Source organism: Periplaneta americana, chromosome 10 (assembly GCF_040183065.1).
Source record: "Periplaneta americana isolate PAMFEO1 chromosome 10, P.americana_PAMFEO1_priV1, whole genome shotgun sequence".
In the NCBI taxonomy this organism is placed as follows: domain Eukaryota; kingdom Metazoa; phylum Arthropoda; class Insecta; order Blattodea; family Blattidae; genus Periplaneta; species Periplaneta americana.
Genome location: NC_091126.1, coordinates 26,421,531 through 26,434,833, shown reverse-complemented (window position 1 = coordinate 26,434,833; position 13,303 = coordinate 26,421,531). Strand labels below are relative to the sequence as shown.

The window sequence follows — 13,303 nt, the reverse complement described above, 5'->3', positions numbered from 1 at the left end:
TTCCTCGAAAGTTACTACAGTTAGTCTTGTCCCCCTTCTTAAAGATAGGTACGATTATGGACTCCTTCCATATACAATCGATATATTGGAGAATAAAGGAAAAGAATTATTTGAATTTTAGGACCGCCACGTGTTTAAATAACACTTCTGGTTCATTATATAGAAGGTGGTAATATGGAGTTATAGTATCATTTAAAATATAAAAAATAAACAGGGGAAAAAGGAATCCAAAGTTTGATGGAGTGTAGGAGGGGAGGCAGAAGTTCGGGTTCTGTACGCAGGCAAGCAAGCCAAGCCAAGCACAGGCAGGCAAGAGCTACTTCGCTTGGATTGAACCGAGAGTGGCCGAACACCGAGCTGGCGATCCAGTGTAGACTAGCGCTGGCTGTCAGTTGCTTCTCGACAGCGCAAGGGAGCGGTAGCTGTCTGTATTACCACCCTCTCGACCACACAAGTTTCTCTTCCGTTGCGTTTGGTTTAAAGTGTTCGCGCCACAGTGATAGAATAATATCGAATGCATGCGATCGCCAGATCAATTTTGGATACGTTGCACTAAGGTGAGTTTATACAACGGTGTGAATGCCGATGTGTTTAACATTTTTATTTTGCGTTTTTTTTTACAAAATAAATCGACGCTTCACCCCGGGTTAATGGATTACGGTAGGTCCATTTCTTCGCAATGCAGCATCTTGCTTACCACCGATATTGCATGCGATAAAATGTTAGTGGCGCTAAATAATAATAATTTTATTATTTTTTATAAATTTTCATTTGGAGGTTAAGAATATCATTGTGCTGAAGATGCATTAAGTGTAACCAGATGCCGACTACGCTACGATGGTTACATTTTCACTCGTTCGTTGTGCCGGTTTATGAATTTCGTTACACAGTGTCGTCATATTTGGTTACATTTTCTGTTTCGTAATTAAGCTAAGCCCATATTGCTTTTCGCAGTTTCCGTGTAGGCCTATTGAATTATTCCGAGTTTTTTTAAACATAAATTAGTATGCAATATCTTCTATAAATGCAGAGCAAAATAGATTAAATATGGTTCGTGTTTTACGTAAATTAAATTCATTACCCACTAATAACTGACACGCGTAAAACATCAGTATGTACATGTAAATCGGTCACAGTTTTACAATATTTGTCGATGTCCACTACACAAAATTAAAACTAAAACGTATTTAAAATATTTGAATCATTGATTGTCACCTAAAGGGGATGCAGAACGGTTTTGAATATTCATTATGAGATAGATTGCATGCGTGGCGAACATATTAATCTGCAGATTCTGTAGGTATAGCTCATACGGTAGGAATATGAATTTAGCCACTAGGGATTTAATTTTAATACTATAGCCAGTTAGTTCATTTGAATATGGTGTAATGTTCGAAAAATTATATTAATATTAAGATCGCGTTGTGTTTTCGTTCTACCTAAAACCGTTACTGGTATCGTGTAAGAGGTGGAGGGAATTGCTATAGATAAGTAATCATTTAGCGAATTACAAGTTTTACGTAATTTTTAGTGCTGGTTCCATCAACCTGTACAATAAATGCGACAACAAAATGGTGTATGAGTTGCTTTGTCGCATTAGTTGAGTGAGTTTTACGCTTTAAAAGTGTTGAGTACGTAAAATTCACTCTGCAGGTTGTCATAAAAAATGTAGTATGTTCATTTTTTTTCCAATCCCATGCTCTCCGCTTTAGATTGGTTAACCTCTTCGCCTAGAGATAGCATTCAATGTCGTGAAATTGTCAGCTTCTGCAGATGACGTCGAATTTGACAGTGATGTTACTGGTAAACGGAATGCTTCGTGAAGTCGAATTTTATACGTTATTCCGGATTGAAAGGTATTTTTCTGTAAAGTGAAATATCCTGTTAAACCACATACGAGTAATTGGGAGAATCTGCGAATATAGGAGATTCTTTCGTATATTTAAATATTATTTGAGTATCATTTTCATCTACTGTGTATATTTGAACCTGTTGATTTTATCTCGGCCCTTAAATGGGAATTGTAGTTCAAAATTCTAATTATTCAATAAAGTTTATAAGTTTGATTATCTCATTCGCAATAATTCAAGCAAAGGAAAACGATATTTGAGGTTATATGACAGTAAGTGTTGAATTCTTTCCCCGATCTCTTATATAGGTAAAATAAATAGATTATAAAGGACATAAATGAAACAAATTCAAGAAGGTACAATAATTTATATATTTTATAATTTCCAAATTATTAATTCTTGTAAGATTCTGTTGTTTTCTCTATGTATTTCAACTATTGAAAACTTTCTTGCGTGACATGAGATTTATACGCTTTCAAACATAAAGTAAAAGTTCGTCATTCCTTACGCTTGTGTTTCTACATTTCCAAAATATTCATTGTCTCGAGATATAAACAAGTAGTACCATATTCCACACGCTCTATCCTCGTACATGTTATTATTGTGTAATATGAATAATATATCACGAAACTTGAAACTCTATTTTCGTACGGACTCGGGTACAAGTGAAATCCCATGTATATTTCATTGGCAGACACGGACTTCGCATAGAATATTAAATTTAAATCAGTAGTTCATTTTGAAACAATTGCGTCGGGTTGGTGTTCCCACAAACGCGCACCCCCCATTTCGGTTGGTTGTCGTCCGTAATTGCACGTGATCACGGTTTCTTTGACGCTTGCATGTATCCCAATCATTAGGCATGCACAAATTTCTAGAAAGAACCTTATCGATAGAGGTGCACGTATTTTGTGTTTTATGTTTACGTAGATTTACTCCTTTGATTCGATGTCTGTATATTCGCTGTTGTGGTGGAATGTCGGCTGAGTTCCTATTTTCCTTCGGTTCGATTAAATTCTTTTCTTTCCATGTTATGTTTTGCTCTTTTATTTTTCTTATCACATTGTAGATATAATAAACGCTACACTACTATAAACACACGCGTTTTGTCATCATTAACGGATTTGCGGCATCAGTGACACTACTATACCTGGAAATTTTCAGAGTAAATAATTCACCCCAAGAATTATTTTTTGTATCGTATGTAATCCCAAAACAAACTCAGTGAAAGTATGTGGTTTAACGCAGAGAGCCCAGTATTTTCTTAACACCTTTATAAACGCGAAAAAAGCAGTTAAATATCCCGGCTCTTAAATTAGGTGATGATAGTGGTGATTATATGACTCAACGAAATGAGTGAAATGCGTGCAAAAAGTAAGGGAAACTTAAATATTCTCTATGCATCATGTAGGTCTACATTAATGAAATATTGTGTGCGATGTATTTCTTCTTTGGCCCCGAACGGTAAGTTTTTAAAGCATATTTACTCAAAATCTGAGTTAGAATGAGAGAGAGTAAGGGTTTAGGCCTATACAATAAAATCCACAGACGAAGAAGGTTAACCAACTACAAATATTGCGTACTTTATTCCAAAATTGTACTAAATTACAAACCACAAAGCATTTTGTTATTTTCGCACATCTAACACTTGCCTAAAAATTACGTAAAGCTACTTACAGAATAAATATATAAGTTAGTGAAACTTAGTGACAATTTGTAAACGATTAATCAGTTAATTGTTGACTTAATACATTTCTGAATTTCTCTAGATTCTTCCGTAGAAATTCGACTAGGCCTACTATATTTTAGTGCACTGCTTCACCTAAATAGATTTATAACTATGAAAAATACTGTTGCATTAGGCCTAATTATTTTGTAGTTCTCGTAGCGCACAATAGATGAAGTTGGTCGTGCATTGTAAAGAATTATTACCGTGAATTTCGTTAAAGCTGTATTTCGATTCTCTTTTTTAGTTCGCCGTTAAACTTAGAACATTCCTACAAAATATACCAAGTCTTATTGTGACTGTTACGAAGCTTAAAATACAAAATACTTGTTCCATAATACTTCAGTTCGATAAACTCTTACCTCTTCGTATTTTTAAATCTGTTACGGAATGTCATTAGCGCAGTTTTAAAGGGGAGGAAACAATATTTACGTTATCATTCGAAAGTTGTTCCGCGTTTTGTTACTGTCATTGTAAATGTATATATGAAAAATGTTGTTTTACGGAAGTAGACGCTACCACAATAATTCGTCGAGTACTTCATACATACGTATTACAAGAATGATTTATGATTTACATGCAGTAAAGCATATTCTTTTCAGTGCCGTTCTTCTGAAAACATTTCCCTAGCCGTATCATTAATAATTTTCGCTTTAATCGTTATATATTCTACATTGTCTTGTATCTTTCGTTCTATCGTTACAAGACATTTAACATCTTACTGTAGGCCTATGAGCAGTGTTTTGAGAAAATTTTAAGGGGATAGATTATTGCGTTTGCCATCCAAATTTTAACTTGTACGACATCTCCGCTTTCAAGAGATATACTGTAATTTGTAATATTTCTTTTTATTTTGTATATGTTCTAAGAACTGACGTAAATATAATAATTGTAGCGACTCCCCTATTTTCTACGCTTTTATAACTTCATATAAGCTTATCCATAAATGGACGTATTCAAATGTGAAGGCACTTTCATAAATCACAGATTCTTTTATTAAAGATCTTCTACTTATAATTAAGAATACCGCTTCCTACTTTAAAATATATAGTATTGGCTTTAACTTTATTGTTTACTAGCTGTACCCACCCGTGCGCTCCGCTGCACTTGTTAGAAATAAATATAAAGTAAATTAAACAATTAAAATTGGACATCTGGTCCAGGGAACATTCGTGTTTATAGAAGGATAAATCGTTTAATATGTCACTTAATTTAAATTGTATTTAAATAATTAAAATGCGATCATTTTGGTCCAGAGACCACTCATTTAGTGTAATGATATTTCATTTAACATATTTCTTAATTGTTATTACATGCAAATAATTAAAATATGATCATTTGGATCAGAGAACATCCGTTTTTGGTGTAATTTGGTCACATCAAAATTTTGCTTGGCATGAAACATATCGGAAATCATTTTTAAAGAAACTTTTGTTATGTAACATTTTTCATGAAAATTAATAAAAAGGGAGATATTTCGATTTATTTAATTCAAGCCCCCTTATAACCCCCTTTTAAAGAAAGTATTTTGAATGCTATATAGCCTAAAATCTAAGTTACAACGAACTTAATTTATATTCCAATTTTCATATAAATCGGTTCAGCCATTATCGCGTGAAAAGGTAACAAACATCCAGACAGACAGACGACATACAAACAAAAATTTCAAAAAAGCGATTTTCGGTTTCAGGATGGTTAATTATTACATGTTAACACTAATTATTTAAAAAAAATCGAAAATTACCAGAAAAATTTTGGCTACAGATGTATTATTAGTATAGATGTCGGCACCTTTGGCAACGATTATTTCGAAGTTTCACAAATCAATAATCGAAACAATTTCCTTCTCCCCGAGGGATAAAAATAATTGATCTTACTCATTGTTATGAGTGAAATATAGATTTTTCGAACGCGCTGAAAAGTGTTTAGATCTAGGCATAGTATGAATTGTAGGAATTATAACCTTTAACATTACGAAAGCTGGTTGAAAAATTCAAAGACACTCGTTTCGTAGCAGAATTTTATATGAATCAATCTTTACATAAGAAATCACATTATTTTCAGTTACTTATTTCTAATTGTTTGCTTTTGTTACGCAAATGCTAGCTTTAATAATATTTTAGCAACTTTAAAAGTGATATAACATTTCGAAAATTTCTTATTCTCTTTCTGGTCGAAGTTTATAGTAATAACAATTATTTTGTAATAATAGTTAACTTTAATTAGCTATTAAGATTTTATTCCTATTTTTCTCGTTATGAAATTAATTTTAACGAAATTTCACCGCATAGCCTATAGGTCGAATGCAAATCGATAAAACATGTCCAATCATAAAGTTACTTGAGGTGTAACTGTATTACGTTACGAACACAATTCCCATGCATCTGCCATGTTTCATTTTTAAGGAAATCGATAAAATCCCATTCGAGCGTAGAGAACATATAAAAACGCGTGCTCACGTCTGACGTGTTTGTTTTGTTTTGGCGGTTACTTCAGCTCTTCTTTTTTTTTTTCCTTAGCGCATGCCTAAGGGCGAGAAAGGCCTTTGGCAAATTACCCATCAGCCACAACGACAGTGTTTACTAACACCTACAGTAATAAAACATGCGAGACAAATCGCGTCATTTTCAATCGAAGTACTAATTTGAACATATCGCACGGGCAGTTATACGTAAGTACATGGCGTGTTGCCGGCGTTTATCGGTGTTTAAACTTGCCGTCCTGTTTTATGACAAAATTTGTGTACATTCGGCATGATTATTCTCTACAAGGATACTACTCTAGAATATAATATTGATTTTGTACAAAATATTGTGACATTTTTTGTGTTATGCGCACAATTTTCTGCATTTATACAACTTACACTATCTGTAAATTTCGCGAAGCTAATATTTGAGGTACGGTGCAAATGTTGTAATGAAATTAGGCTACCTAGGCCATAGAAATCAAATAATTAGCTTCTTATGTGGTTTTGGCTGTCAGTCGACCAAACACTTTGTATAATAAACACTTTTAATTCAAAAGAACATATTCAGAATGTTCAGCATTATCGCGGTCTGTAACTCTAAAATATGTTATGTAACATTAAATAGGAAAGGGCATGAGTGCGGGAATGGTAAGCGTACACATAACCTGTGTAAAAGATAAATTGTTACAAAAAAGAGTTGATTTAGTAATTAAACTTTTTAAATGTCCTCTTTATATAATAAAATATGGGACCGTGCTTCTTTTGTGAGCGCTCCCAATGTTGAAACAAGTCATTGATAATTTAGTTAAACGCATAATATTTAGGTCTACTGTTCAGCAACTCACCTAACTCATTTGTTTAAATTAATGTTTTTATATATTATTTGTTTAAATTAAAAAGTTTTTTACAGCTTTATTTTTAGTAATGTACTACATTACTTCAGGCGAGTAATGGATGTTTTTGTAGTAAGCTGTAATTTTATTGCGGTCGCCAGCACAATTAGTCTATTATTTCTATCGTCGTGGTCATCATCATCAAAATAATAATAATAATAATAATAATAATAATAATCATAATCATAATCACCATCATCATCACTTTGAAGTCCAAATCTTATGATCCGTTTCGAAATTTAAATCTAAAAAATGGTCTAACAATCTTTTCTGTGGTCCTCCACTATATCTTCTTTTGAGCTGATGTTAGTAAACTCCTAGATAATCATCTGTGTTTCTTCCATTGACACTTACGTTTCCACATCTTCATTTCCGTCTTTTTAATGATGTCGGCATAACTCAGTTCCCAAGTCCAATGAATCTCGTAATGTGTGACGATTTTATTTCACGAGGTTCCATTATTTACGTATTTTTGTGTAAAATACGAGTTCTGTATCAGGTAATATTCCGTACCGTTACTTCTGTTATAATTATTTACGTCTTGTAATTCATTAATTTGTTGACTAACTTCTACAGTAATGCCAACTCTTAATTCCTGATTTGTTTCAATTCCAAAGATATTTAAGGAGAAAATTGGAAGTATCAACCTATTCACTTATTTGTCCATTGGTTTTCAGTTTATAGTAATTTGCAGTAATATAGTATTGCAATGTTTTTAATATCAATCCATGTCTCAAATTTGAAGCTAAATTTATTGCAAGATACAATAACCTATTGTTCGGTAATGTTACTTCCTGATAATGAAATTAAATCCATGATTTCTTAACACAGTTCACACCAGAAGACAAAACTGATTCAATAAGGTACGATATAAAGACTGGCATTTGTTACACCTCTTTCATATCATATTTTGTGACTAATGAAACACATTTGAGTTGTTATATATTATGGTTGTCATTTTAACTAAGCCTAACGTACCTTAGCTGCAATAGGGTTATTTGTAAATTTTGGAGATTCGATAATAATAATAATAATAATAATAATAATAATAATAATAATAATAAAGGGCTATTTTATTTAGAGTATGGCTGGGCAAAGAGAATGCCTGCTAACCTTAGCTCTACCAGATTAAGTAAACTGTTAAATTAAATTAATTAAAATTATTATATCTTCTTAATGGTTTGAAAACATAGACAGCCCTGCCTCTGTAACTAGTTTAATACTTACAGACAGTATATTTATTATGATTAGGGCTAGGATTTTGATGACCTATAAATCATGAAAAAATGTCTTAAAAACAATGCATTTATGACCTAAAAATCTTTTAAAAATGCCCTTAAAATGCCATAAAAATTGATCTTACATAATTAGCTTAGTGGGAAAAGAGGTTTTGTGCTACTTAATATTTAGACTAGTAATTAAATTAAATTTTACATAATTTTTTCGAAATAGTACAGTTTAATTAATTATTTTACCTGATGTAGTTTCCATGTATGATTGTTTACCTCTGCTTCGGCATATGGACGTGAGGTCAGCAGTAGGCTGGTCGGTCTTTGCCCTTCATGGGCTGTAGCGCCATGGATTTACTTTACTTTTAGTTTCCATGTAGTCTACCACAAGGCCACTCTCATCCGGAATTAGCAGGTATAGAGGAGTCTATATTGAAGGGGTGGTTGGACTGATCCATTACATGGGGTGTACTACGTTAAGATGGCAATATTTGTGTAGAAAAACGATTAAAATATTATACAAAATATGTAAAGAAAATATCAAAGGAAATAAACATTATTTTACATTAATAATGGGGATTTATGGCCAAAATTAAATGAAAATTCCTGAAAAAATGACCGAATAAAACAAAAGATGCTCTTATGAGGTAAAATAGGCAAAAAAAATGCCCTAACAAATATGTCTCAAAACACTCAGTTTATCACATAACATATAAATACTAAAGCAACAATGTTTCTGGCGTACTAGAAAAAAGATCAATTTCATCAAAATCTTAGCCCTAATTATGATATTAGAAGCATGTCATTTTATTTGAAAAACATAGCGACAAATCGCCAACAATCGCTTAGTATTTCTTTACACTACAGAAGGGTGCATTGCGAAATGTGAGAGGGAGGCGCAAATGGTAGGTATCGAGTTTCTGGTCTGTAATAATTTTCGTTTGCCACGGTTTCTTGTTGAAATTTAATTGCTGGCGTGCTTTATACGGGACGTACGGTTCGGCAGGTAGTAGATTCCAGGTCAGTCTCGAATGCTTTGAGTTGAATACGCATCTGTCAGTGTAACCCCAGGACGGTGTCAGTTTCTTCTATTGAAAGCCCAAAACATAAGCTGCAGTATACGCCCTTGAATGTGCTTGTAGCTGTTTCACGGATATACATCAGGGTAGCTATTACGCAGCGTGTCAAAGCTCTGACCATGCCAAAAAGCTTTGCTCGGCTTGAAATGGCATCGGCTAGCAACTCGGAGCGACTAGAAGTTCCGTTTCACGTTACAACGAGACTGGCCCCCCTCGTCACTACTTTTCTTTTGCGTCTTTCACAGCACCGTATGGAGAATCTTCCTAGCGGAATTGTTCTCATAGCGGGGAGAGATAATCCGGAGGCCTGGCCGTGTTTGTTTGGGATCGCTCCTTTACAAGTTAGTGATAGCCAATAGATCTGCCCCGGACCGGAGCTGTTTGTGGCCATTATCTGTAGGAAATGTTAGCTCAGGAAAGCACCCCCCCCCCCACCCCGGCCAACGCCATCGTCTTCATATTGCCTTTTTTCTATTTCCGACGTTTCTTTTTCAACGCCAGACTTGTCAGATCTCTAGAAGGCTTTTCAAAACTTAGGTAAGAATGATTCTAGCGTTCGTACTTGTAGTATGTTCCTCGTTTTAGGGGTATATGTACGCAAACGGCCACTTAATATTATCAGAAAATGCAGGCTCTATATTTCTATAATTTTATAAGAAAATGAACTCACAATTGGACAAAAATTACAAGGTACCACAACAAGACATTATATTACAACTTAAATATCTGATAAAAGTATTAAAAAAGGTTACTGATAATATTTTTCAAATGAGTCTTATCAGAGTATGAAAAAAAAAATTCAGTTACATCATTTGGTAACCATAACATTGTTATGATCTCTCTGATATATTTAATATTTTTCCTGCATGTAATAAACACTTATATCTGAAAAATGGACTACTCTGACATGTAGAGTTGTTTATTTTAATACAATTAATTCTTTATTTGTCCTATATAAAATATATTAAAATTTACATAATGCTTTGTGACCTAATTTTTCTATTTCCAAAGAAATCGGCATTATTGTAGTCTACCTTTTGCATAAATGCATCTTAAATCAGTGTACAAAATTTCAGAATTCTATCTCTAATGGTTGTGGAGTTACGAAATATATGTGAAAATTTTCAAATCTCGGAAAATTTAATTTAAAGTAAAAAGTGAATTCTTAAAAATATTATTATTAACCTTTCTTATACTTTTATCAGATATGTAAGTTCTAATAAGTCTTGTTGTGGTACCTTGTAATTTTTGTCCAATTGTGAGTTCATTTCCTTATAGAATTTTAGAAATTTAGAGCCTGCATTTTCTGATAATATTTGCGGTCGTTCACGTACATATGCCCTTAAAACAGACATGAGCTTTTCTTTTCGGAAACAAATCAGTTATGAGACAAAATTATGAAATCCGAAGATCTATAATACCTATTCGGGCTATCAATTCTGAATGCATCAACAATCCTCGTATTACCTTCTTTATAATAACGCTATTAGTTAAAGCATTAGCAGTATCGTGTCGTATTCCGAAAAAAATAGTATATTGTAGAATATTACCAGCATTTCGATATAGCGTTACTGGGTATACTATTGTACGGAAAGTAAAAATCCTAAATTTCCGTAGGCTCCCGGACCGGAGCTGTTTGTGGCCATTATGTGTAGGAAATGTTAGCTCAGGAAAGCACCCCCACCCCGAGCAACGCCATCGTCTTCATATTGCCTTTTTTCTATTTCCGACATTTCTTTTTCAACGCCAGACTTGTCAGATTTCTAGAAGGCTTTTTAAAACTTTAGGTAAGAATGATTCTAGCGTTCGTACTTCTAGTATGTTCCTCGTTTTAAAACAGACATGAGCTTTTCTTTTCGAAAACGAATCGGTTATTAAACGACATTTCATGCAAGTTGAGAGGATTCGAAGTCATTTCTTTCCCCTTCTACTTGCCCCGAGTCCGTCAGTAACAGAACGGTAGCTGTTACCTCTTATACCTGGACCCCCCAAGTTGTACATGCAAGAAAATAAAATATTAAATAAGTACATAAGTGGATATAAAATACAGCCACACAGATGTTTGAAAATTACATGTTAGAGTATATTTTAGTGTTATTCTTACAGTATTCCCAACTAATAATTAATTAAATTAAGGGATGTTAGTTTGTATTATGAAGCCAAGGGGGAGCGACACAGTGCAGATTGTCCCACTGTAAAGGCCCATTCACAATGAAAATTAAACATAACCGTAACATATACACAGAAGTTTGCGCCCAGGCTACCAAATGTGATCATTCACAATGATTCACATAAGCATTGACATAAACATTACCGTAAGACGTTAACATGAAAGTTTTCAAACTCCAAACTTTCATGCTTATGCTTACGTGATTTGCAAACAACACAATCGTGGAGCGCTGAAGTATACGACAGAATATGAGGAAATGGCGTCGTTGTTATGTTTCCATGGTTACCAAGTATGTTTGCGGTTATGTTTATGTTCCTATCGTGAATGATGGTATGACTTCTTGATTTTACCGTAACGTTTATATTCTTTAGTTAACGCTTACGTTATGTTTAATTTTCATTGTGAATGAGCCTTAAGCTGTAGAGCAGCAACTAGCGGTGAAGAAAACATTTATCTTCTGCTGTCAGTAGCTTTTTAATGTGCCAGTTGATATAAACAACAATAAAATGAAATATTAACGATTAGTATAGACTTTCGAAATATAAATTACCGGTAAAAATATCCAATAATAAAATTTGTCACTGTGTTGAAAGTCAGTTAGACGAACGTTATTAAAATTGACAGTAGCATCTTCCCCTTCACTGATGGTAGAGAGTGTGAGTAGAGGGGAGGGTCTATCAACCGAACTGAAATGGGGTTTAAACAAAATTATGAAATCCGAAGAACTATAATACTTATTCGGGCTATCAGATTTACTTTACACTTTGCTGAATGCTTCAGCAATCCTTGTATTACCTTCATTGTAATAACACTATTAGTTAAAGCATTAGTAGTATCGTATCTCATTCCGAAAAAAATAGTATATTGTAGAATATTACCAGCATTTCGATGTAGCGTTGCTGGGTATCCTATTTTACGGAAAGCAAAATTCTAAATTTTCGTAGGCCATATAAATTTCGTTAATTTTGGTGTTATTTCGCGCAATGAAACAAAAAGTAAATGTCACTTCAGATTTTAAAATATCACATTTTGAATATTGTCATGCACAATACATTAATGTATATATCTGCAACTACTAGAGGTCTGTATCGTGAAGTGAATCTTAAAAGGTTCGTTGCATATTTTAACATTACGGCATTTACTTGTCCTGTGAATTCATTTGTGAAATATTCTCCCTTCCTGTGTGTGAACAATATAGCTAACCTAAGAGAGATCAATAATATTCAGACTACTTATATCTACTGTATATTTAAAATAAATTCACTCGAAATACTGTTTGAGTATGGGATTCAAAATTCTGTATTAACATAGGGTTTGATTATTATATTCAAAATTTTATACATAAATATTAATGCATATCAGACTAGGTATATTTTAATCATAAATGCTTATTGTATTAATTCATGCATATATTTGTTCCACTTCTTGTAATAAACCATTTTGTCACTTTAATAAAAAAAATCGCTTCAAAACGCTGATTTCATATGAATTAATTCTAAAAACAAAAATTTCGCGTATAAGTTAAGCTAAATTTTGCTTTATTTGGTAAATTAAAATTTAACGATATGTCGACATGTTAGAGCTTGGAACAGAATTTATTTTATCCCTGAAAACCCGTAATTGGCGAATTCTTGATTTACGAAAACTAGGCATAGGCTATCTAACCATCGCTTGTAGTTTAGGTGTTCTTGGAGTTATTATTTTATTCGGTTATTTAACTACACTGAATCCAGTGCGAAATGATCTAACCTCTGCAAAGTTTGGTGATGACGAGATGGTATCTAGCGAGTTGAATCCGAGAATTTACAATAAGGTTAACCGACATCCAGTGAAAACTTTGAGGAAAATGCCACACCAGGCAATTAGTTTATGCGAGCTCCTACCGACAT

The 13,303-nt window shown here is 33.4% G+C and overlaps 1 protein-coding gene across 1 annotated transcript in view; it reads left to right on the top strand.

The window, feature by feature from the left end:
- Positions 1-362: 362 nt before the first annotated feature.
- LOC138707357 (uncharacterized) overlaps positions 363-13,303 on the top strand; it is a 181,788-nt gene continuing 168,847 nt past the window's right edge. The window contains exon 1 of the mRNA XM_069836639.1: positions 363-557. Within this exon, the coding sequence (XP_069692740.1) occupies positions 519-557 (39 nt within the window). The 5' untranslated portion in view covers positions 363-518. The remainder of the gene's footprint in view (positions 558-13,303) is intronic.